The sequence below is a fragment of the Aythya fuligula genome, chromosome 5 (genome assembly GCF_009819795.1).
Source record: "Aythya fuligula isolate bAytFul2 chromosome 5, bAytFul2.pri, whole genome shotgun sequence".
NCBI classification, from domain to species: Eukaryota; Metazoa; Chordata; class Aves; order Anseriformes; family Anatidae; genus Aythya; species Aythya fuligula.
Window position 1 is genome coordinate 26,718,783 of NC_045563.1, and position 26,683 is coordinate 26,745,465.

Below are 26,683 nucleotides of genomic sequence, written 5' to 3' on the forward strand. Positions count from 1 at the left end.
AGGCTGCTTGCAGCTGGAGAGCTGGGGGTGGGGGGGAGAGAAGGGAGGAGGAAATGAGATGCAGAAACAGTAAATAGAAAATGCTTAGTCAGCAACTGTTACTGCAACATTAAAGGTGAAATGCAAATAGGCACCGTGCCAAGATTTAGATAAGTTTGATAACACCATCAACATCATCGGCTCACTACACGTATGCGAAAGTGTGCGTACCAGTGCCACAATTATCACAAGGAACCAAAGGCTCTCGAGATAATGGAGACTTTTAAAAAGGCAGCACGGCACGCTGACGCTGCCGGAGCTCCGGGAAAAAGAAAGCTTGCTACTCGAGAAGTATTAATATCAATTGAATTTATTACAATTTACTAAGCTCCAAGGCACATTACAGTGTTCTGTTAACTACAGAAATGTATAAAGGACAAACAGAGCATGTTTCTCATGTACAGCATTTTGCTCTACTGTTCAAAAGCATCCGTGCATCAATAAAAGCAAAAACAAAAAACACATGAAGATTAAAAACGTTCAGATCAATAGAAACAAACTGAAACATTTTCCTTACAAACTTGCAACAAAAAACACCCTCCCCCCAGAGCCACCCCACCGTTTTGCAAACAAAAAACGAAAACAAAAAAAATAAAGTGAGAGACTAACACTCAGGGCTTGTAAAACATAAGCTGTCACCATTTTTTGTAGCAATTTTTTTAGGCATCAACACTGGCCTTGGCAAAAAAAAAAATTTTTTTTTTTTGTATTTTTTTTTGTGTTTTTCTTCTTCTTTCAGAGAAGTGCATACATTTACAAAAATACACACCAGCAGCAGGTAATCGCTAAGGGCTATTAACTTTGTACCTAGCCAACACACTGCCAAAGAAATGAGAACAGGTATTATGTAGTAACCAAACAATATTATATTCTGTTTAACAAAAACCAGCTCTATCCTTCAAATGAAGAAGAGTACATACCTTTGTTTCAAAATATAGAAACATACGACGAAAATAATGTCTATACATAAGACTAACTTTTGCAGTTTGTTATATTCACAATTCTACATCTTCAGGAGTCTGAAGGGATTGGATTTCCTATTCAAGGGTCTCTCTCCTTTTTCACTTTAACGTCCCCAGCTAAAATGGTAGCGATCTCGCCCTGCATGAAGGCCCAAGGCACATTGGAACCTACCAGGGGGCATTTCTCTCCGCTGGGGCAGTAGACCTCGCCCGTCGCCCCTTGGGCCTTGATGCTCTCTCTGGAACAAGGGAAGCAGAACTTGTGGCTGGGCACAGAGGGGCACTGAACAAAGTGGGTGTCCTCCAAGCGTTCGTGGCAAATGGTGCAGCACAGGGGCCCGCTGTTGGCCATGGGGGAGTCCGGAATGTTTTGGGGGTGCACTTGGTCCATGGCGGGGTGGGCGCTGGGGGGAGGAGGGGCCACTTGCAGGTTCATGTCCCCGTTGCGGGAGGCCAGGCGGCGCTGGCCCGGCACGGAGGCCGGCGACACGGGGCTGCTGCTGTTCCTGCGGGTGGACGTGGTGGAGTGCACCGAGCTGCCGTCCTTGGGCGAGTGGGCATTGCCCAGCGTGTCGGCCACCGACATGAGCGCGGCCATGGGGGACTGTCCGTTCTGGGGGGCGGACTCGGGCGGCGTGGTCCGGTTGGAGTGGGGCCCGAGGGGCGGCGGCGGGGGCGGCGGGGGGCCCCCGCCGTGCACCGCCCCGAAGCCCCCGGCCGACATGGTGAGCTTGAGCGCTTCGCTCTGGCTGGCCATCCACTGCTGCCGCTGCTGCTCGTCGCTCAGCTTCAGAGCCCCCTCGGCCGAGTCCGAGGGCTCAGGAGACGCCTTCCTCTTGCGCATGGCCCCGCCGCCACCGCCGCCGCCGCCGCCAGGGCCCCTGGAGGCGGCGGCTGTGCCCTGAGCCCCGCCGGCCCCAGTCCCCGGTCGCGGGAGGCTCACCAGGGCCGTGGGCAGCATGGGGCAGCTGGCGTCCAGGTAGGGCTGCGGCAGCATGTCTGCGCCCACCAGCTCCTTGAAGAAGCGCACCGACTCGGGCAGCAGGTCCCCCAGCAGCCGCCAGTCTCCAGAGCCGTGCTTCTTCTCATACTCCAGGTACTTGAAGCCCGAGGAGAGGCCGCGGCCGAAGTCCTTCATGCAGTCCTGGTACATCTGCTTGGCCACGCCAGAAGCACTGGAGAAGACGGTGCCGGAGCCGCTGGGGTACTCGATGAAGAGCTTCAGCTCATAGTCCATGCCCGGCTTGGAGACGGCGTCGAAGGCGAAGACGCGGCCGAGCAGGGCGTGATCCTTCTTGAAGCGCACCTCGTAGGGGGTGCAGCCGGCCAGCGTCAGCAGCGTGTCCCGCACGATCTTGGGCTTGCTGGCCCACTCCTCAGCCCGGTTCCTCAGGCTCTCGCTCAGCTCGGCCAGCGCCTCGGCGTTACGCTGCTTCTCCTTCAGCTCCCGCTCCTGGTCGCTGCTGGACACCGAGCCCGGCCGCTTGCCGCAGGCCTCCGACGAGGAGCCGCCGCCTCCCCCGGCACCACCGCCGCCCCCGCCGCAGGTGCCCCCTTGGGAGGAAGCGGAGGGGGCCGGGGGCCCGCCGCCGCCACGGCCACCCAGACCCCCGTGCGGCGGGGGCAGCGCCACGCCGGAGGCGGCGGGCCCGTTGAGCAGGGTCTGCGGCAGCAGGTTGGGGGGCACGTTCAGCTGGGCGCCCGCAGCCCCCGGGGGCAGGCCGGACACCAGCCCGCCGTGCGTGCCGCGGCGGGAGGAGGAGGAGGACGACGAGGAGTTGGGGCTCTGCCGGTTGAGCTCCGGGGGCCCGTCCTCGGGCGGTTTGGGGAAGCCATTGGGGCCCCCCAGCCCGTTGGGCAGCCGGGCTCCGTGGCTGCCGCCCAGGCTGCCGGGCGGCGGAGGGTACTCGAAGCGGCTGCGCTGCTCGGCCGCCGCGGCGCTGAGCCCGTAGCGATCCAGGCTGGACTGGGCGAGCCCCGCCGAGGCCGCCTTGGAGGAGGCGTCCACATGGTTGAGCTGCTGCTGGGCCGCCGCCGCCGCCGCTTCCTTGGCGGAGAGGGGCACTGCCTTGACGCCCACCGGCGGCGGGGGCCCCGGGGAGCGCCCGTCCTGGAAGCAGCCGTGCGCCCGCTTGAGCTGCCGGGCCGTCTCGATGACGAACTCGATGCGATCGGCGCCCTCGTAGTTGACGCAGCCCCGGCAGACGGGCTCGGTGAAGTCCCAGATCATGGCCCAGGGCATGCGGGGCAGGTCGCACAGGTAGCACGACTGCCGCCGGGACGACGACACCTGCGCGGCGGACATGGTGCCGCTGGCCGGGGCGCTGCTGCCGCTGCCGCCGGCGAAGGGGCTGGCTGGCTCGTCCCCCCCGGGCTGCTGCGGCGGGAGGGGGGGGGCTCCGTACCTGCTCCCGGTGCCCCCGGCGGCGCTGCGAGGGGCGGCGGGGGGCTCGCCCGCTCCTGAAGCGGCTCCCGCCGCCGCCGCGCTCGGCTTCTCCCGCCGGGTCCCGCCGCCGGGCTGGGGAAGGGCTCGGCCGGCTCCTCCGGGGGGCCGGGCTGGGCTGGGGGGCGCCTTCTTCCTCCGAGCAGCCGCTTCCCTGCGCTCTCTAGCTCTCCGCCGCCGCTGCTCCTCCTCCGGGAGGAGGCGGAGGGAGGCGGGGGGGGGTCACCTTCCACCCGCCGCGGCTGCCCGGCTCGCTCGCGGTCCGCCGGCTGCCGAGCGCCGCCGCCGCTCCTGCTGCTGCTGCTGCTGCTGCTTGTGCTGCGGCTCGGCGGGGCTGGGGCGGCTCCTCCTGGTCCTGAGCGGCGACCCGGAGCGGGGGCGGCCGGGGGGCAGCGGCGGCAGCAGCGTGCCGGGCGGCGCCGCCTGCTCCGCACTCACATCCTCGCCGCTGCTCGCGGTCCGAGCGCGGGGTGCTGCTGCTGCGCGCCGCCGCGTGTGCCTGCCCTGCGCGCCCCCTCCTCCGCTCCGCGCCGCGCTCCCCCCGCGCCGCCCTCCTCCTCCTCCTCCTCCTCCTCCTCCTCCTCCTCCTCCTCCTCCTCCTCCCCCCTTCCTCCTCCTCCTCCTCCTCCTCCTCCTCCTCCTCCTCCCCGCCGCTCTCCCGGCTCGGCTCGGCTCGGCTGAACCCGGGCGGGGCCCCCCGCGTCAGCGCCGAGCGCCCGCCCCCCGCTCCCTTCCCCCCCGGCCCCACTTGTTGCGCGGGGCGCGTGCCCGCCGGGCGCGCCCCCGCCTCTCCGCGCCCGGGCAGCACGTGCACGGCCCCGGCGGCGTGCTGTGTGTGTGTGTGTGTATGGGGGGGGTGTTGGTGTCCCCCCCCCCGGCCGGGCGGGGTGTGTCTGAGCGGCGGGGGGACACTGGGTTTCCCCGGCGCTGTGCGCGCACACGCCTTCCTCCCTTCCCCCCCCCACTCCTCCTCCTTTAAATGGCTCCTTTAACCCCCCCCCGGCAGCCCCGCTCCAAAAACAAAAGGCGCAGCCTTCCTCCCCCTCCTCCTCCTCTTCCTCCTCCTTCCCCCCCCCAACAGCCGCAGCCGCCGCCCTGCGGGGCGGCCCGGCCTGGCACGGGGCTGCCTTTGCGTCACGGGCGCGCCCCCGAGCTGCCGCGGGGCCGCGCGCTCCGTGCACGCCGTGTGCGCGCCGCCGCCGCCGCCGCCGCCTCCTCCTCCTCCTCCTCCTCCTCCTCCTCCCCAGCGCAGCGCCCCCGCTGCCGGCTGCGGCGCCCCCCGGGGGGCTCCGGCGGTGGCGGCCCCGCTGCACCCCCGGGGGAGGGCAAAACCCCCGAGGGTTGCAGGGGAAGCGGCGAGCAGGGGGAGAGCGGGCCGGGAGCGAGCCCTGGGGGAGGAAGAGGAGCGCAGGGGGGGATTTCGCAGCGCCGCCGCGGCTGCGGGCATCGCGGAGGCGCCTCTGGGCAAGGAAACGCCTTGGCTGCCAGCCGCTGCGCCCCAGCCGCGGCCGTGGGATTGCTGAGCCGGGGTGGCTTGGGCTGAGCGAGCGGGCACATGCTCGCTGCGGTCAGCTCCTCGCACTGCCCCGCCTCGAGCTGCATGGGAGAAGCAGAAGTGGGCTGTGGAAAAGGCCGGCCCTGCGCTAAAAACTCAGGTTGCGAGAGCCGGGGCTGCGCCCTGAACGCCAGGATTGCGGGCTCGCAGCACATCCCGCCTGCCTTCCGCTCCGTGGGCTGCTCAAACCCAGCAAACAACAAGGAGCTCGGTGTGCTCCGGCCGCCCCTCGCCCTGGCTCCTCGCTCCACTGAATCCTCCTGCAAGAAAGGCCTTTTTTGGTAACACTCACCTCCCAGGAACAGACTTCTTGGCTCACAAGAGCAGTCTTTATAGTGGGTGTAAATAATAATCACCTTAGATATAATCTAGCCTCAGCAAACCATTTACAGGTGCTGTCAACTCCCTTTATAGTTTGTGAATAGAGAAAGAGCAGAGATTAGCATCTGTGACCCGACCAAGCTGCCTTTACTTTTACTTGCAGGATACACAGTCGTGGAAATATGTTTGTTTTTCCGTAATGATTAAACCTCGATTTAAACTTTGGTCCTGGGCACGTACCCTGCCATTACGCAAGCAGCACTTAAGGCTGAAGTGTCAGCACGGCAACAATACGGCTAGCAGCGGCGGCGATCTCTGCGAGCTGATTGATGAAGAGAACTGCAATGTAAATGCAAATAAATGCCACGCCGTGGCACCTTCACAGGGAACGAGTTGTCAGGATCAATCTCATCTGTTAGGGGAAAATAGATTGAACGGTGGCAACGTGACGGAGCTAAAACCCACGGCAGCACGGCTCCTGCGGGGTGGCGGCGCGCTCCGCTGCTCACCTTCCCTCTTCCCCGTCCTTCACCACGCCGGCGGCGGGGCAGGGGCAATCCAGATCAGTCTCGCTGGATTTATACCGAACGTGGCTGGTGTTGATTTAGCTCTGAAATAATCCAGGAATTAAAATTGCGTTTGGAGGAGGGAAAGAGGAAGCCCAAACAATGAAGCCATTCAGGTGCCTGATCTGGCTAAATGAAAGAAAGAAGCGGGCAAACAAAAAATAGCATGGGAGGGGGGAGAAAGAGGAAAAAGGAAAAAAAAAAAAAAAAAGACAGTAGCTTGTTTAATAAGAGGGAGGGAAGCGCAAGGAGAGCTGGAGCAGCGAACAATTGATGCGTATGTATTGCTTTTTGCACAGAAAGGCGAGTCAGCACTTTGCATGGCGATCCTGCGTGGAGTGCCCGAAGTTTACGACCTGCCAGGAGTCCCACTGGACCCGGAATCTAATTTTCCCTATCAGAAGTAACATCTACTAACTCCTTCCTTTCAGTGCTAGGATAAAGACTGCCACCCAATAACCCCTTTCCCTTGATTCCTCTCACCCACTGTATTACAAACGGGCACGCGCTTCTGCGTAACATTAGGGCAGCAGGTGAAGCTTGGATTTGAGCGAAGGAGTCGGAATGATCCTAGAAACATGGAGCGTGTAAGCTGGCCAGCACCTTTTGTGGTCCAACTAGCAGAGGGTGCAATGCACCGTGAAGGAAAAAGGGCCAAAATCCACGGGCCTGGCCAAACCCCAGGTCTGCCAGGCTCTGCTCCGTGCCACCGCGCACGAGCGTCCCAAAACGCTGGGATTGCCATTGACCTCGATGCGAGAGTATTGCTGGCTATCGATCTGCAGCCCAGTGTTAATTACGCGGAATATAGGACAGCCCTGAAGTGCTCAAGCAGAAATAATTAGGAGCCCATGATCTGGGCAGTTTGGGCCTTGCCCTGAATGCTCCCGGCTTAACTCCTTCCTGCGCGCCTGCGGCGCTGATGGGGGCAGTGGGCACAGCAGCTGGTCCGTCTGGAGGCGCTCACCTAAGAAATGGCTCCTTCCCCAGCAGCTTTGGTCAAAGCAGCAGCTACGGCTGGAAAAAAAATGCAAGAACCAGAAGGGAAGAGCACTCCCAAGAGTGTGATTTACATGGATTTACCTCAGTACAGCAAATAAAATAAAATCCGTCACAATCAAATTACTGGCTTCAAAACAACGCAGAGATTAGCAATGAGCAGAGCACTTGGTGGTAAAGGGAGTGTGTTCAGCAAATGAAAACACAAACACTTCAGGAAGGAGTTGCAGAATTTTGTCAAATTAAAAGTTAAACAACATTGTCTTCTACCAGGAGCTGCCAGCAAGTGTCAAAACACCTAGTTACAAAGAATAGGAGTGTAATTACGTGTTTCTGTTTATCGTTTCAGTTCTCGTCTCATTATAATTCTGTTTTTTCCTACCATTCTTCAGGTAGTAAGCCTTGTTGACATACACACAGCCGATCGCTTGCCTACCTAGGAATTCCTCCTTCCTTCCTTCCTCCCTCCTTCTCTCCCTCCTACCCTCAATCCCTTCCTTCCTTCCTTTCTCCATTCCTCCTTCTTTTTCTCCCTTCTTTTCCTTCCATCCTTCCTTACTCTCTCTTCGCTCTGCAGCACCAACACATTTCTCAAAGGACGCTGCCTGCCGTACCATCCAGTTTTGCTGTGGCTGTTGCCACAATTTTGCTTTCCACTCTTCCCGGCGTGCCTGCCCTGCGGCTGCACACCGAGGTAACTTCGCAACCCCACAGCCACCCAAATGCCCCATTTTTGCCCCAGAAAGCAGTTATGGCTTCTCCTTGAGACCCAGCCCACGTGGATGTTCATACAGCTGTCTCTATGGTTTTAAAACCTGTCTGCGAGCCCAGATTTCTGCATGTTAACCTTTGCCAAATCTTACAGTGCAAAGTAAGACACCTATAATGAATTCTGCTCGCTCCACGAGGGACTAAGGACTGGGCAGCGCGTTTTGTGCCTGGATACGTAGAGGCTGGGTCCTCCACTGTTGTTATTTTTACTTTATCCCTGGACTGTTTTCATCTTACATCCTGTGGACGTAGTAAACAATCAACAATAATGAATCAAGAGAATCAGTACATTTTTTTAAAGCTATTCCCACTGAGAGCCACTTGCACTTTCGTGACAGTTAAGAATCTGCCAAACATTAGCTTAGTTACCAGCAAGACAGGCTCCCCCCTCCCTTCACCCCATACACAGATTGTTTATCAAAACGTGCTGCCAAGAAAAATATCCCTGCTTTTGGCCTCCACCAGTGATTAATAACACTTGAGAACTGAACAAAACTTTACTGTGTTTTCCAAAAATGGGGGAGGTGGGAAGGAGGGGAAGCAAATTAAAAGAGAGAAGAAGGTGGGGGGGAGAGAGAGAGAGAGAAAGATAAAGAAAGAGGAAGAAAAGCAAGAAAGAAAGGAAAGAAAGAAGGGAAGAAAGAATGGAAGAAAGAACAGAAGAAAGAAAAAAGAAAAAGAGAGAATGAAAGAGAGAAGGAGAAAGGGAGAGAGAGAGAGAAAAGGAAAAGAAAGAAAAAGGAAAGGAAGGAAAGAAGGAAGGAAGGAAGAGAGGGAGGAAGGGAGGAAGAGAAGCCAAAGTCTGCAAAGTTCTTTCACAGGGCACAACCTGCTTTTCCTCTGTAACTAGGCCATCTGAAAAGACCTGAGCCACTTTTTCTCCAGGAGCACGTTATAAATGCTGCTTGCCATTGCTACTGACCGCAGTACGTTACGGCCGCAGGACGAGGGTGAGAACAGAAGGGAGGGGAAGGCAGTTCCTTTTATTAGGACATATCAAGATGAGCTATGGGGGGAAACGGGGAGGAAAAAAAAAGATCATTTACTTTCTTTTCAAAGACTGTTGGTAAAATTCCTAAGGGAGACTAAGTGCCAAAATTAACTGTCTTGGCGTATTACTTTTAGACACTACTGCCTGGGTGAATTAAGTCAAGTCTTTAAGCAGCAGACAAAGATAGCTGCGAGCTGAAAAAGAGGCACTACATTTCCTTGTTTTGTGGTGAATCTCACAAATTTGTGGAGATTGTCTTTGCTCCAGGGTTTTTCATCTCTCTCTCTCTCTCCCCTCCTGGGCTATTTTTACTATTTTCTGTTTGGCATTATAGATGTGTTTTGCAACGGGAAGGCAAGGTAAGAAACAAGCAATTGTTAAGAAAAACAGGAAAAGTGAAAAAATAGAGGTGCATCCATGTGTACTGTATCTATTTATACGGATACGTACATCCAAGAGTACCCGTACGCACACGTCTTGTAAGGTATTTTTCATGACTCCATCCTCCAAAAGGCATTATTTAGTAAAAGATAATAAACAGCTCTTGAACAGTGGGATATAGACTAGTGAAAACAGTTTACTGAAATTAATGATGCTGGATTGAACCAAACCTTCCCTTTGGAATTAGTGCCAGACATAGTTTTCCTGAACCCTGTCCAACTGCCTGAGCGACAGACAATTTTCATTCTATTTGTGCTAAAGGCTTATGACTAGTGCTGGAAAATGAAGCCCTTGCCCTTGATCTCAGTGCAGATTAAAAAAAAAAAAAAAAAAAAAGGCAGAACTGTGCCAATTTGTTTCCTCTGCCAATAGAAGCCCTTGTGCTTTGGGTAATGCAGAACAATAAAAAGTTCACATGAAAACTCTCCATTGAAAGGAAACCCACCAAGAGCCATGTATCTCTGCTACATTCATCAGCCAGCTTCCGAGATTCTCACAATGTCAGCAAAACGCAGAGGGTAAGGGCAGAAAATATTTACCAGCCAGCAATACCGTCTTCTTTTTCTATTCCACGCCTCGCTGCTATGCATTTGATGATGCCTGCTAAAAAATATTCCACTGTAAATTACCACGCTCTCCCTTCTGCTGCCACCGATCGCCCTGCTCTCGGGCTCTGCATGCAAATCCGGGGCTGCGCAGCCCCTGTTGTCAGAGCTAATTTTATTTCTGAAGGATGAAATCCGCATTTGACACACGCACCCGGAGTTATAAACAGTGGCTACACTGTACTGCTGTCAGCCAACTCCGCTCCGATTGCTTTTTCCTAGATTATTAATAAAATTAGGATCCCGAGCAGAAGGCGTTTGCTTTCATTGTACAGTCTGCACTTGTGACATGGTACATGTGGAAAATTTTGAGTGCGCCGCAGTGAATGGTCGGGGGGTGAGTTTGGAGCTTCCGCTAAGTACCTGGCGGGCTGCCACGGCCCAGGGATTCTGGGAACTGAACGGCTCCCAAGTACAAACTGCCAGCATTAAGCAGTCCTGACAGCTCTGCTCCTTCCACACTTGGCAGCAGTTCAAAGTGCTCTTTCATTTGAAAGGCTGGAAGGCTGCCATGTGCAATGCAGATTTGCTGTGCCTGCTCTCATAAGGAACTGATAAATGCCGTTGCTGTTGCCATGGGGACAGGAGGCTATCAGAATGGCCTTGTGATCTGCAGCCTCTCAGCTCTGCAGGGTTTTTTTTTTTTTTTCCTTTTTTTTTTTTTTTTTTTCCTTTCCCTGAGATGGTGAAATAAATGTTCTAGAAAAGGTTAACTCTTGAAGGCCGGGCAGGAAGCGCTGGTTTGAAAGGACAGGGCGAGCCTCTGAGCGTGGCTCCCCCAGAGAGCTGGGAAGGAGATGAGCACGTACCTGTGCACCTGGGGAGCAAGGCCAGGAGGGAGGATGAAGAGGAAGAGGAGGAGGAGGAGGAGGAGGAGGAGGAGAGACCTTCTCCCTGCCAGGTCTCTGCAGAATTCCCTCCCAGTTCAGGATCTCCCAGCATAATCACAGGGCCCTCCCCCTTTCCTCCCCGCAGTAGCCCCACGCACAGTTTTCAGATGGTGGCAAGGAATTAATTTGCCACGGGCTCTTGCGCCATGCCCGCTGCCTTTAGCTCTCATTAAGGGCGCTGGACAGCTAGCGGGATTAGACGCATTATGTGGGCTCCGTGTGTGGTTAATGGGAGTAAAGGGAACGAGCTGTGTGACATAAAACTGCATGTCTAAAAGAGATCTCGGTGACAATGCAAGTCCTGAGAGTGAATCTCGGCTCGTTCCCATCCCCTAGATTAAAATAAATGCAGCCGTGAGCTGTGCACAGCCTGACTGAGCACAGAAATGAGTGCGCGCATCTACTTCTGAACAAGCACAGATAAAAACACAGGTGGCAAATATTTTAGCCAGGATTCATACTTGCTTTCCTCTTTCTCTTTTCCACATGTCCTTTCTCCCTGTTGGCACTACAGCAATAGCTCTGGGTTCCCTGAAGACCCCTTGCTGCAGCGGAGCACCGCTGTGATGGGGCGAAGCCTGGGCACGCCAGCAGGGCGGACACAACGGGCGCATCCCTGCCCTGCGAGCGCTGCGAGAGGTGGAGGCGGGCACACAGCCGTGTCCTCGGAGCAGATATGAAAGGAAAGCAATAAGCATTTATAAGCAAAACCCAAGAAAGATAAAGCCTCGAGGGAATTTTGTTTATATGCTGGAACCTTATCGGTTTCGAGGGCTTTGTTTAAAACTGGGAAAAATCAACAGCCCCCCCCAATGAACAAATTCCCCTTTTCTTCTCTAAACACGGATGTCTGCCCTTCAAACCGTATACTTTTGCCTCTCCAATATATGTGAACGGTATGACGTGGAACGGCACATGAAAGCTGAACAAACAGAAGGAAGTCAACCTCCACCCCACCAGCTTTCAAGTGAAACCCGACAGATAATCTGCTTCGCCAGTTGATGGTTAACCTGCAGCTTTTTCAATGAGCGCCGCCACTCTCACTTATTTTAGTTTCACTTCGCTTTAGTTTCACTTGTTCTTTGGTGGATTCCTTGCTCACGAGGCTCTTGGTTGTGAACGTGTTAAGCTGAGTTTGGACCGAAGAAAGTGGCCACTCGAAAAACGCACGGGGGAGATGTCAGATGAGGGAGTTGCAGCAATAACACAACCGCCCAGGTTTGCGCGCACACACACAAACTCTTCACCTTTTTTGCATCCTCCTTCAGTTTCTGTTTCCAAACAAATTAAGGCATCTGTCATTCGGAGTTCTGTATCTGCCATCAAGCCCTGCTGGTTAAAACAATCTGCATATGCAAATCCAGCTAAAAGCTACTTGTACACATTTGCAAAGCAATTCCAAAATCGCAAACAAGGCTGCGTTTCACGAGCCCCTGCACCAGCCTAAGCTAGGCCAAAGGAAATATTTCTTCTCAACTGCCTGGGCTTTTTTTTTTTTTTAAATAAATAAATATGAAGTTAACTGTAATTCTACTGTAATTTCTTTACCTGATTCTCCCTGGGTTCTTGCCTACGGTTGTCATGGTAATTTGATAATTCTGGCTTGCTCTCCACACATTCTGTTTGTCTCACTGGATTTCCTGATTATTCAGGAAACTCTTTTAAAAAACCTTCCCGTCTCTCCCCTCCTGCCCCCGTTCTGGGCTCAATCCTGCTTTTGTCATTCCTCTAGCACAGAGGAATGTGTATTATTTTGCTACAAACCTACTGAGGTGAAACTGTTCGCTCCACTTACCCGAAAATGGAGATAATGAGATAAGCATACATGCTAGAGCACTCCTTGTATTTTCTTTCATGGTCTGTGACAGGGGATAGGGAGGAAATGTGGAAAGATAACTACATATAGATTTCTAGTAAGGTTCCTGCATCTTAATCCTATAGATATTATTTAGGGTTTAACTGCTGCATTTCTGACAGCAGAAGCATGCATTTAACTGTTACCTTTTCAAACGTGACAGACACATTTGTACCTAGAGTGAGCGAGTTGGAATATGTTCTCTCAACATGACAGAGAAGAAGCAATATTTTTATTCAGGGCTTCAGCTGACAATTTATGCCAGAAGAAACAAGCTGATCATGCTTTGAATGTACTCGTGAAGCCCAGAGAAAAATGCACACTGCGAAGTCATATTTAGCTGGAGTGTAGAGTTACAAAAGGTTCATGTCATTGACGTGTGCATTTTTAAAAGTGCTCAGTGTTAGATTACATATACAAAGCGCACACGTAATTACTGGGTATGTGTACATTATAGAGAGAGATCTCAAAGTACGTAAACTCTTTTTTTGGCGACTGTTCCCCCAGACATGATATTTTTTGGTAGGAGTACAGAGCTGCCTTATGTATGGTTACTTTGAACATTTTGCACGACCATTCTGTTTCACATCACTGCCTTTGCCTGGGCCTTGTACCTTTAGCCTCTACAGGCTTCAAGAAAGGGTCTGTGCTTAACTGTGCTGGTCAATGCCTCACACAGCTACACCCTGACATCATCAGGATCTCAAAGAATTCTTTCATTGCAAGCTTGTGTCATAACTGAAACTGTATGCTGCTTTATTACAATTTGGACCCAATAATTTCCACTATATACTTACTGTCTTTGCAGAAATAGCTGTACTAATGGAATCTGCAAATTCTCCTGTCTCTTCTTTGGCCTCTCTTGCTTTATTCTTCTCTTTCTTTTACTGAAAAGCACATTTGGGATTTCTTTCTAAGTCATTCTGCTGCAGTCAGTCATGCTGTGGTGCCTGCAAAGCTCGGTGAGCACTCCAGCTGCCACAGCCTGCCCTGCCCCAGCCTACTGCCCTGCCCCAGGCCAGCTGTGACATCGTCTGGCAGGGTGTGACATCACCTGGCAGGGTGTGACATCAGCCCAGGACAGCCATGACATCATCTGGCAGGGTGTGACATCACCCTGTGAACTGCCAGGCCCCAAAAGGCAGCTGCGTCGCATTTGGGAGGTGACTGCCAATGTTCAGACTTGATTTTAGCTGTGAAGCTTCTGCTAAAATAAGCCTTTGTACAAGGCATAACGGGCCCATAAACCTGGTTGGAAACTTTTCAGCCACACAGACCCCACTTTCTTTCGACTTCAATTTTCATATGTTCATTTTCAATAAAATAAAAATAACAACTTTTAGTCAGTTCCTAGATGGTGTAATAAATCAGCAAGGAACACAGTGCCTCGTATGTGCTAAAAAACATAGCTCCCACCACCACGCAGCAGAAGAAAGGGTTTCAGTAAATCACATGTATGATATCTAATGTTAAAATGGTCTTAAATCGACTCTAAACTATTTTTATGTTTTTCTACAATGCAGACAACTGCAGAACCTCGGTAGATCCTACGCTTCATTGCTAGCAGAAAAATGATGGCCTCTCTCCTCTCAAAAGAGGCTGAGCAGTGGAATACTCTGAGTTACATTCTGCTAACACCCAATTATTTTTACAAGATATATCCAGTAGCATTTCTTACTTGAGCGACCATAAATGTTTACAAAGAAATTACAGCCTCGAAAGCAGCCTACACAACCGATGCTTTTCTCTTTTCTTAGATTTTTGTTTACATACCTGCTAATTGGAAAAATTCCGTAATCTGAGGCGATCTTACTGTTATCAGGATAAATTAGCAAAGCCTTGCCACACAAATTACCGAGGCATTGCCATGCGGATATAATAGGCTCAGCAATTTCTTCTACAAGTCAGCGTGCTCTAGTCCATTTTTTTTTTATTACTGTTATCTTTAGTTCTGCGAAGCTTTGGAAGCTTTCCCAGGCTGGATCTATAGAATGTTTCCTGGGAAAACGTATAAAGAGCCTGTGTTCTGATTTACTCCGTGCCGGCGGTGCCTGCGCGCCTTCGGTGAGCTAGGTCTTTGAAGACCTAGCCCATGTATGGAGTCCAGTCAGGCTGAAAAATTTAGCAGTTGAGACATTTTACAGTCCAAAATCTCTTTTAAACAAAGGTGTGGTTTAGCAGGACTGGCTGCCTCTGACCTCTTTCAGCCTCTTATTATTGCAGCTGCTATGATGTAAGGCTGAGTATGGCAGAGCTGAAGTAGCTGAGGCTCGGGGAGAAATGCTGAGAACAGCTGTTTTACTGTAAACATTAACAAGGCTTTGACTTCATTTGCAAGCTGGGAGCATTCACAGCTTTTGCACAAATAATACTTTGGGAATTTGATCTAGATGTTCACAGCACAAGGAAAAAAAAATCTATCCCTTCTATACGTTACTGCAGCTTTGAATGAAGCACGTTCTCTGCACAGAGACGCATCCCATTAAAATCAGCCGGGAATTTTTCACATTAATCCACAGCTTCACACGGCTGATACAGACACACACACACAGAGGAAAAGAAGCAGCAATATTTATCTGCCTTAGCTATTTCTAAAGCTCATATCACGTTGGGATCTAAGTGCCAATTAGATACCAAAAATACTCGGTTGTAGCAGACACTGATGTCTGCTGATTACTGCAGAGCTACAAACAGAATCCTATCCAAGAGGGCAGAGAGGGATTTGAATGCTTTCCCTTTAGCTTGGTGCTGCAATTCATGGACGTTAGGAAACAATTTTCAGCCCTCATTTCCTTCATTACATTCTCCAGGTTCCTTTATTCTGAAGCAAGTGAAAAATCTCAGACAAAGTGACCTTTGCAGCAATTGGGGACGTTCGCTGCGATCACAAACATCTGCATATGCACACAGGCATCTGGGCCAGCTCCTCCAGACACTGAGAGCTGTTTCTTTTGCTTTTTTTTTTTTTTTTTTTTTCTCTCCTTTTGCCACATTATCAATGCAATGGAGTCTGCAAGGCCGTTCAGCCAGCTGCTTGCGGATCATCCAGCGTAGAAGGAAAAAAGCCTCAGCTATTTTACAGCCACCGTAAGGACTGCAGTGGCTCTTCATTGCCCGAGACCTAGCGAAAGACACAACAGGGTTTAGAAGTGGCTGAAGCGACCCTCTCGCTCACAGATCCCCAGTTACCAGACTGGTTTCTTGGGTCCACTGGTAGCCGGTGCAAAATACAGTAGCGCTGGTGGTGTTACAGTTCACACGAGGGACCACGCTGGCAGGGAGACAACCCCAGGATGATGCAAGGATGGCTTAAAGCTGCACTTTCACCACCCTCTTTGAGGCCTGCCAAGAACAGCTTGGCCAAAGCAAGGGGTCTGGGCAGCAGTCCCTACTTCCAGACTCCTTCCAGAAACTCCCCATATTAAATATAAGGCTATATAAATCCTGACTATCTTCCCCATTTATTATTACTATGGTTCACAGGCTAAGTAGCGTAAACCCTGGTCAGTCCTTTGATAAAAGACCAAGGGAAACTTGGGGTCCAGATAGGCTTGTTAAAATTCATCACTTCCAATGGAAATCTCCGAGCTGTGCTCCTGCTGCTGGATGCAGACCCCTCTGAAGGAGAAATGAACCGAACCGAAGGGACACCTGACCTTTTTAGAGTTCCCACAGCATTCCCCGCAAATATAGAAGTATCGAATTTAGCATCCCTCTAAAATTCAGAGCTAGTTAACTAGATTTTATTCTCAAACTGTTTGTGCTCATGCAGGATGTGGGGAGGTTTTTTGTCTCTGTGCCGTTTTATGGTGTTAATCTGTAGTGCAAGTGCCCAGATAGATACTGCCTCCTCCTACAGACTGGCTGCGTTTCTTCAGATTAGGATTTCTTCTGACGTTTTGGGATGGAGCAACATAAATGTTTGTCTACCTGGTAAAGCTGTAAATATTGGTTCCCTTGCATTCCTATATACAATGAAAAAAAACAAAACAAAACAAAACAAAACAAAAAAATATATATATATACCGAATGCCAGTTATTCCTGACCCCAGGCATGTTCAAATCTCCAATTAAAGTTTCACCATCCATGTGTGATAATTGAGGCTTTGAAATGCACCTGGAAACATCTCTCTCCTTTCCTTCCCTCTGACAGGATTTCAGAGCTCTGAAATCACATCCATTGCGAGCTGCCTTTCCCCTAGTCATACTTTTTTATTGAACAAATGTGCAGAAAACTGCTCGGTTGTTTGCCTAGATTAAAACAAGGCCCCATCCTGTCCCCTTCCACTGCCTGTGCCTATAATTTCTTCTCAAGCTGAATGCTGAATGGGGTTAAAGCCAGCACACTGTTACGTTTGGAACCAGCTTTCATCCAGAAAAATGATACAAATGAACCTGGGAAATAAGCTGCAGCTTGAGAAAGTAATAAAGCGTGTTACAGTGCTCGTGTGTAACTGGAGATGGAGGAGCTGCTTCCAGAACAGGGACTGGAAAGGACATACTGGCACCTGCGCAATTTCTGAACCGCTGCAGTCAAATTCTTTCCTCTCTGTCCTGGCAAGGCTGGAGACCAGATGAGATGCTGTGGCCCAGCCAAAAGAGATACTTCTTTGTGCCCTACAGCGATCTCCTCTGCAGCTGGTTCTTCCTGCGACAGCAGCTCTTCTCCTCACCACCCCCGTAAGTGCTCCCTGGGAGAGCAGCCCCGGCTGCGGTCACCACCAGCAGAGCCAGGGCAGCACCCGCTGGGCTCCAGCACCTCACAGCATCGTGTGAGCAGAGAGCAGCCTGAGAAAATTTTTTCGCTGAGAAAATCAGGAACATTGAACAAAGTGTGGATTTCGTATGGAAATTCCCCATTCAACACCCCTGTAAGATGGCACGTTTGGTCTCACCGCCTGTTCCCATGTGCTAATCTCACCCAGAAGCCTTCTTGTCTACAAACCCGCCAGACGCAGACAGTTCCTGACCTGAAAGCCGGTGAAATGGACAAACTCATCATCACCTTGATAACAGCACAAGCTCACACCATCTCTCCTTGGTTTTAAAAGCAGGACTGTCAAGGTATTTCGAGATCTTAGAGAGCCTGGCCTCTGGCAACAGACAATCCAAGCCATAAATACTATTTTTTATTACATCCATTCCTCAATTTCTCAGAAATAAAGTCTCACTTCTTAAATAAGACACTACATTTGAAAATCAGTTGCTCCTTTCTGGCTCTCACTGCTGCCTTGCGACTGATGTATCGCTGTGATAGCCCACTGCAAACATCCCTCACACCCGTAAGCTACCTGCGGTCACCAAACCCCTCCTAGCACCCCCTGATGAACTGGTCGAGCTTAAGGGAATGACTGCAAAGCTCCAGAACAGCAGCAGAAACTGAACTCCCCAAGAAGCCAAACGTATTGAAAATGTTCTGGTTTAAAAAAAAAAAAAAAAATTAAAAAAAAAAGGAAAAAAGTCCTGTGACTTTCCCCAAATGTTTTCCAAAGTCAGTTTTTCTCCAAATATAAACGAAAACTTCAGCTGGAAGGTGCATGTTTATTTCAGTCCAGGCTGTCTTCTGGAGAAATACATAAACACGGCACTGTATCACAAGCATTTCTGATTAGAAAAACAACTTCAATCTAGCTTGTTAAAGTTATCTGGAAATAAGCTTAGTCAAGCTTCTGTAGTGGGAAAATGGCTGCATTCTCTAGCAAGTGAAATATAAAGTAAAAAAAAATTACCCTAGTCGAAGATAAAATCTGACCTGATTTTTGCAGCTTTTAATTTTAGTTATCTGGAAGAGCCAAAGCAATAATGGGGCACTTGTAAGAAGGAATATGAAAAAGCCAGTGCTAAATACAGTGGGAATGGAAATGTGATGGAGAAAGTACATCTCTAAAATAGATTTTTGAGGTGTCAGCATGAGGATCGGGTCCGATAAGGCACTCAGTTATCCAGGACTTACACCTAGCAGAGCCAAAGCAAAAGGTACGGGGCTCCTAGAGGGGAATTCAGAACCTCGTGTTCTGTCTAGATTTCCTATATAGAGCATGGGAAAAATTAGGCACCTTTGAATATGGTATCCAAAACATCTGTTTCTGTATTTTATCCAGTGACTATTTATATGAAATATTTAAGAAACAGTTGTGAAAGCTGGGAAGGGAATCTAAGAATCTCTCTGCCAGATGGGTGCCTTAACTAGTACAGTCATGCTTTCTCTTACGTTGTCTTTGCTCTCCGTGTCTCCCATTCTCTCTCTCTGGCCCAATGAACTTAAATTATTTTCTGCACCATGGCACGGTTTCAATAGGAAGGGTGGAGAGTGCCTGCCTTCAAAACAGCCTGCAGTCTGGTGGTCAGGCCGCTCTCCTGGGACGTGTGAGTCGGAGGCTCCTCACGCACAGAACATTCCTGTGCTCGCAGACAGGAAACGGCGAGGGTGCGCTGCAGAACTCACCTTGTTTTTTCTAAGCTCTACCTCCTATTATACAGATAATAAAAGGAAATATTTAACAATAACCAAGAGAATTACTGACACTTATAGACACCTTTAATCCCTGAGATTCCAAAGCAAACAATGGGCTCTGCTGAAGCAGGTCTGCCCTTTGGACCGAGCAGAGGCACCCAAGAATGCAGAGATGGGCCTTGCTGTACTCCTTAAAATGCTGTAACACGTGCTCGTTTGTGTGCTAGATCCGCCCCATAGGCTGAGTCAGAAGAAAAATCTGCTTGCACAGTATCCTTTTTTGTCCACTCTACACCATTTCAGCTTTAACCTTGTTCAGCTCCTTCTGCTCTAAGCACAGCAGTTGTAAGTACGCCCTGTGCAGGGGCTCAGGGGTGTAAGTCTCACCCCAGGTGTGTACATTGGAATCAGATTGCTTACCATCAGTTTGTTATCTCCTCGGGCATCACACAAGCAACACCGCACCAGCTGAGGATAGGGGATGAATAAAATTTCTACATGTTGCTGTAAGTGCAGAGAAAAGCTTCAAGGAGGTAGAAGATAATAAAGTACATTGGATTTTGGCCAGGACAGTAAGAATTAATAACCACACTTCCAGCAGCATACCCTGGGACCGACACTAACTACAGCTACGGCCAGTTGTCTGCCAGGTTGCAGGTTTCATTTGGATTTGACAGTTTTGCAGGCTGGTCCCCATTGAATCTACTTTAATTCTTCCTGTATTGAAACAAAAGAAAAAGGGGAGGAATTTCTGAGTCTGCACAGCTCCTGCTGGCAAAGCTACACAGAGCTCACAGAACAGTAGGAAGGGAATTTTCCAGAATATGGAAGTCTGTTTTTTTCAGCCAAAGCAACACTTGCTGCTCAGATAATGATGGCCAGTCAGCCTCAGGCCGCCTCCATGCAGCCAGCCAGGAGCCCCAGCATTGCAGGTCCTACTTCCAGGTGACTCCACCATCCCTGCACCTCCTGCACTTGCAGGAGAAGCACTTACAGCGGCCCCATACTGTGCCTCCAGTGGAGTCAGTCCTCCTGTGCCAATTGCTCTGCGTTAACAGACCTCGTATACTGGAGGAACGTGAGCCAAACCTGTCTCAGTTTCTATTTTTTGGAATTTGGAAGTTTATGCAATGCAGGAAGTTATGGTTTCCCAAGTCCTTTCCATAAACAGTGAGCATTTTGCTCCTTTATGACCCAATCAAATCAAGGCAGTTAGCATATGAATAATTTCAAGTCCGTATTCAAATGCTTTGCTGAACCTGGGCCAGAGTAAAGATGTGTTTGGAGATAACAAGAGTTTCCTAAAATGATGGATTCCGAATTTTTGTGCGTACCTTATAAAATCTAGAACTAAAGATGTTTTCTAATAGCTTCATTAATATGAATGCCTTCCTTTTCCTATTTAAATGTATTTAAGACGTGTAAGACGTGCTTTTATCATTGGGATTTTGCTTCGCTATAATTTTGCTTGTGTATTTTTTGCCATGTGGTTTTCAACTTTACGCATTAGGAGAGACCAGCTGGGATAAAGGAGGACCTCCTTTACAAGACCTCCCTTAAGCAGCACAAAGCCTCTAGCACAGGCCAGGGGAGAGAAAGGAATAGTACTAAGGCTGTAGGATGTAATCCTAACTGACATGGAGATTGTGTTCCTCTTTTTGCTCAATTCACAGGAATTGCTATCGCTGTATCTTATTATGACATTAACGAATCTGAGTAATAAGATGTTGAATACAAATCGGTTTGTCTCACCAGCAAACGCACAGAGACGCACATATGCAGCGATGCATTCTCCCCACTTATTTCTCTTTATCCCAGTTTTCCACCTTGAAAAACACAGTAAAAATATACAGCACGCGGAGGCTATTTTAAGCTAGGATTTCATTTTCTCTGCTTCCATTGCCAGTGACCACACCGTGACGTGGGCTACACATGCTACTCAAGTCTGAGGACCTTTGGAGGAGTCGGGCTGTGCCCATCCTCCCTGAGCACATAGTGAACGAGCAGGTAAGAACAGCAGAGCAAGAGCTGCCCTGCGAGCATCAGGGGATGAACGAGCTTTTGATCAACTGAACAAGGCTGCCACGTCCTCCAAAGCTTTTACTGGGGTCCCTGAGAGCCCTTCCACCCAGAAAAGATGCTGCAAGCAAAGCCCTTCAAAACAACTTCTCAAAAGCTAGAACCAGCGTAGGCAGTAGGTCTGGCTCCTTGCTGCCTGAGAAGAAATGCAAACATGAGTAAAAGGCCACTGTCAGTGCTCCATTCTCCATTTCCCTTCACCACTCTTTCTTCCCTCATGACCCAATCCTCCAGTTCCTCATGCCAGATGTCTTATTCCCCAGGAATCTCCATGGGCTTCAGAAGCCCATGCAAGTTAGCACAACCTTCCAGTCACTGGGTCACATGCACTTGGTAGGGGCCCTCCCCTGTTCTTCCAGGAAAGCTCCTCTCTGAACTGCAGTGCCTCTTGGGGGACATTCATCCCCCCAGGTCCCAGCCCCACTATCTTATTGTCCTATTCGCTTCACAACTAGCTCCTTATTTTTCGAAAAAGCCCAGAACAGAGCAACAAAACTGTTCTCAGCAAACAAAGTAATTGGGGCACTAATAAGAATATAGCAGAAGGTTTGGGAGTTGTGTAGAAAGACCTTAACGTGATGAAAAGGGACATTAATAACCTCACACTTTGCCATCTCTTCTCCCATCAAGTGCTGCTTCTCACTGTCCACCAGCAGGATGCCAGGGTCACTGGGAAGTGTCTGGCCTAGCAAGGCCAGAAAGCCCTGTCAGAACATCTCTGGGGACACGCAGGGTGATTAGAAAGGTCAAGCACAGGCTGGATTTGTACTGTTTGCCTATAAATTGAAGCAAGATTTTACACCCCAAGGCCTGTTTTGTTTGCCCTTTAGTAAAACCTAGGACGTGGGTACCAGTGTGAATGGGTGCATGGTACAGATACACGCCAAGCACAGCACAGCAGCTCCAGTTTTAGAATGGGTCGGACAAACTATGCTGTTACCTTCATCAGGTAAACCAGGAAGGATAAACCTACAAGGAAAGGTCTAAGTTTAAGGCCAGTACATCCCCAAAACATTGAGAAACGGCCAAATTTGCCTCTTTCAACTGCTATCACATGAACTGGCAGATCATTGATTTCCGACTGAAACAGTCCAGTGTCGATGAAGCCAGAAAATCGATCAGCATACTCCTAACAATATTAGTGGGAACGGGGCCAACCACAGTCAGTTCAAATTTTGTTCTCAGGTGGAGCAGGACGAACCAAGGCAGCTCTTCTGCTCACAAGCTGGGACTTTTGAAAATCCCACCTAATATGGGTAGTAACACTACACACTGCAGCAGCGATTCCAACTAGCTGGTTGACAAAAAAGAGCTGAGGACATATCTATTTTTAAAATTCAGTTATTAAAACGTCCTGGAATACATCGATGATAAATCACTTCATGATCAGCAGCACTGCACAAATGCTAGTAAATTACAGAAGACACAAACTGATGGAAATTGCAAGATAAAATGATTCGATTTTAGATTTGGCCTGCGTGGTTTTGTTTCTAGCCAACAACCAAAATAAGCAAATTGTTTTGTTAGGGGCCTGTATTTCACACCACGGTCTTCATAACTCAGTTTATACTGACTAAAAATGCTGAATAGAGATAATCAATATAATTTTTTGAACCTCCCCTGCTAACAAAAATCTCTGAGATAGAATCCAAAAGCCCTTCAAAGTGTTATTTTTCAACTATTAGGCTGGTTTGTTTGTTTATTGATTTCCCTAAACACTGGCAGTGAAACAAATCTGGTCTCTTTTGGGGTTGTTCACTTGGCGAGTCCCGTGTCCCTACATGTACCTCCTCCATTAAGGTTCCAGATCTTCCTAAGGAAATTTGGCACTCATTAAGAGCAGGTACAGGACAGGAACAGTTACCGAGCACTTGCCATTACGTGGCCTGTTTTAGTTACTTGTAACTGCCAAACTTTCATCATTTCAATTGAAATTTTCTGCGCTGCCTGCCTCCGGCTGATACTTTGTATAATGTCAGTATAAATGTCTCTGTCTTTGCTGATGAATAACTTACAGAAAGTTATATTGTTTTGTCAATGATAAACATTTCTTACACTTGTTTTAGGAAGGCTCCATACCTTGATGCTTCAGAACCACAGACAAAATGCTAGGGCAGCCCTGGGTGCAGAGGGAAACATTTTGTTGTTGTTCCCTAGGTAATTCATGCTGGTTCTAAGTCTGCAATGGCTGCCTGGTACACTCAGGCCATACCAGAGGCGAGTAGGTCCATTTGTTTATTATTTCATCTGTATTGAGCACATCCTACTACAGCTGAGCTGAGCTGACAGGGAGTTTCTTTCTACAATACAGAAGGAGACAGGCTGCAGAGCAAGATCAGAGGATCTTTCGTCATTACTGCACGTACGGTACCAGGACGGGGCTTCCTGAGGCTGTCACTCCTCTATTGACAGCAAACAGCCATGAAATCCCTTCGCAAAGTGGTTGTTTCATTTTGCCTTTAGAGGCTGGTTCACATGGAGGACAGCAGCCTGTTGGTAAGGTCAGTTAGCTCAAGCCGTACAGGTCTGTACAAGCACCTCCGGGTTCCAGCTCTCCTAATGATCCACGGGAGAGCTAACGTGGTTCCGCGTGATGGAATTAACACAGGAAATTACACATAAAGAGATTACACTAGAAGAATATTATGGCTGAGGAATATTATAATACTAAGTCAAACACTCCGAAATTTGAAATACCAAAATTTACATTGCCCTGAAATCTTCATTCATTCTTTTCTTGTTGCACACAGAGCACACCGGCTGAGCACTGTGGTTAACGAGCAGGCCCCAGGAAATCAGTTGTACCCCCCTGTGCATGGCAGAGAGCACCTACATACCTAGTTGGTGTGCCGATGAAAACCCTAAACAGCCTAAAATGAGGACAATGACGTTAATGTTTTATGAGTGATGTTTTATCAGCCATTCACGTACCATTCGTGATGGGTGAATTCAGGCCTCTTTCTATCTCAAATAGAAAGAAGAGTTCATGTTTCTAGGTGTGTTTTGCACCATCAAAGTTAGTAATAACTGATAATTTTTGTGTTACGCAAGTAATCAGTCCCCTCCCCAGGCAGAAGCTGGGCTATGGAACAATTGAATATCCCAGTAAGTTTTCCAAGATCAAAATCCTGGGTTCTGCTTCTGTTAAAATGGGGACTCTTTGAAATAACCTATAGGCTGCTGATAAAAAATTTAGGTGCTTTAACAGCTCACTTTATTTGCCTGACCCCAAGAATATTCGGCACCTTGACTTTCTATACCATGTCAAAAGAAAATGAGATGCCCCAATCACACAAGTGAAAAGGATGAGTAATGAGCTGTGCAAAGATGCATAAAGGAAGGGAAATATGAAATGGTGTTGAACCCAGGAACCCCATCCTCAGGGTGAGCGCTCTTGAGTATCAAGCTAGCACGTCATGCCCCTTCTTGTCTGCCATTCTTCTGGAACCATGAAGCCTTTGCTCCTTTCAGTACAGAGCCAACAGGAAGATAAATGCTGCCCCTACCTCAACCAGTCTGCAAACTGTTAGGGCAGCCTGCTAGGGAGGAAGAAGATGGCAAATTGAACCTCCTCCATCAAACCGAGCTCAGGACCACAAGGACTTCCTTGGTAAGCACTCTCAGCACTGGCTTGGAGGGTGAGGCAAGAGCTGTAGCGTAAGGTAAGGTAACCACCATATAAAAAGTGATCCTCATAACCTCATTTTAGGAAAAAAATAGTTACAATTCCTTACATAACTTTTTGTCCTCAAACTACTGTGTAGTGTAACAATCCATTGTTAAACAGCCACTAGATTCCGACACAGAAGTGGCAGTATTTTAGCCATGAATGAGCAGCCACCTGGGATACGTGTAATTGGAAAAAGAAAAAGGGAGAGGATCTGATTATCTATGAAACACATTTTTCTATCCTTCAGGATGAATGACAACAGAAGAAGATAGTATTTTTTCCCTCATAGTTTTACACCTTGCTAAAACAAAACAGATAAATCATGATATCTTCCATTCCCCTATCTTCCTTGTTCTTTCCCCTGCAAGCAAGCGCACACATTTACAACGGGCTTAGCTTTACAATCTTGATAGGGAGCCATCTGCCCAAGCAGAAAACAAGAAAATTAGTAGCAGAGCAGATTTTTACTTGATGCTGTGATGCTTTTTGTATTAAAGCCATAAACTCTTCCTTAAAAGAGTCCAGAAATAATAAATTCAACAGGTAATTAGTATTTGAGGCTTGGCTACTTTCCTTGTGACCATCGTTTAGAGATATCTGCTTTTACATTTACTACAGGAACGACTGGCTGGTAATACAGATGCAGATACATTATGCTGGCTAATATTTCCAGATACTTTATACCGATACATTTTTATTTTTAATCCAAAGAGGCTGCAAAATCTTTTTTTTTTTTTTCTTTCACTCGTTTCAGTTTCCTCTGCACTCTGTCTTGCTTGAGCCATAATAATCAGAGTGGATTGAGAGCTGTCGCATAGAGACAGCCTCCCTCAGTACCTGCCCTGCATACTAATTAAGTGCTTCCAGTCTGCAGGCTGGGACATGGATTCAGTCTTTCAAGTCAGCCCAAGGCTGAAAATGAAAAGCTATAAACCTCACTCAGCAGAATGGAAAGCATAAGGTTGCTGGGATATTGTATTGTGCAAGTTACGTTCATGAATACAGGGAAAAGGACAAACAGAATCTGCTGCGATAACAAATGCAGCAGAGCAGGGGGATTTCTTAGGAGAGCTGGGCATGGATCTGAATTCCAGCCACTTATTTGCTTTCATGTCACCTGTAATATTTGCCGTCTCATTGTTCAACCCATTTTTTAAAAAACTGCTCAATGTATTACACACAAAATTAGCAGTTAGTACTGGACCTTGTGGCACCCCACTATTAACCTTTTGTCATGTGGAAAATCTAACAGTTCTGCCTTTTAATCAGTGTTGAATTCATACAAGTATTACCTCATACTTATGGCTTTGGTAACTTTAATAGTTCTGTCTGAAGCTTTGCTTGTGAGATTAATGATTAGTGAAGTGTGACTCTCTTCCTCTGTAGCACCCCTTCATGCTCTGAACAGAAAGCTGATGGGAAGGTGACAACATCAAGCAGCTGGGGGGTTCCTGGCAGAGTTCTGTGCAAGAAGCTCAGGCATAGCTAGGGGAAGACGAGGACAAAGGTTTGGATGAGCAGAGTAAGCATGCAGCCGTGCAGAGGTCGGGCTCTACCTGTACTACGTGGTTACCTGTAACTGAGTTGGTTTCATTGTTTAGAACGTAAGGAGGGGTGAGACATCTTGGTTATTTGCATTTCACTTCAGTTGTGTCTCTCTTGCTCCTGAAAATAAGCTCTACCTGCTCTGATTTGCAAGCAAAAACAGCTTGCGATTCAAGGATTCTCTTCAAAAAATGACATTTTCTTTCCTTCTGGCAAGGAATGTGGAAGAACTCTGTTAATGTGAATGTTTACCTCAGATCTAGCAGAAGAAATTTGCTTCTTTCAATGACCTACTGACACACCAGAGCTGGGGTAGAACCCCCCTCCTCCTTCTGTTGGAAAGATGCTTCAGACCTCATCATTTCTTGGGGCTCTTCTAGGAACCTGGCAAGTAGACTGCTTTGGAACCATGGATGCCTTCTGGATAAACTTATTCTGTTGATTCTTGATTCCTAAAGCATAGGATCAGATGTTCCCCACGTTTTCTTCTTTAAAGT

The 26,683-nt window shown here is 48.9% G+C and overlaps 1 protein-coding gene across 1 annotated transcript; it reads right to left on the reverse strand.

Moving 5' to 3' along the window:
- Window positions 1-588: 588 nt before the first annotated feature.
- On the reverse strand, window positions 589-3,410 carry IRF2BPL (interferon regulatory factor 2 binding protein like). The gene has a single exon (XM_032189410.1). It carries the CDS (start codon window positions 3,304-3,306, stop codon window positions 1,081-1,083), a length of 2,226 nt encoding a protein of 741 aa, XP_032045301.1. The 5' UTR covers window positions 3,307-3,410; the 3' UTR covers window positions 589-1,080.
- Window positions 3,411-26,683: the final 23,273 nt, after the last annotated feature.

Bases quoted from the DNA above. Each gene is read 5' to 3' on its own strand.
- IRF2BPL (XM_032189410.1), bottom strand. From the start codon at position 3,306: ATGTCCGCCGCGCAGGTGTCGTCGTCCCGGCGGCAGTCGTGCTACCTG.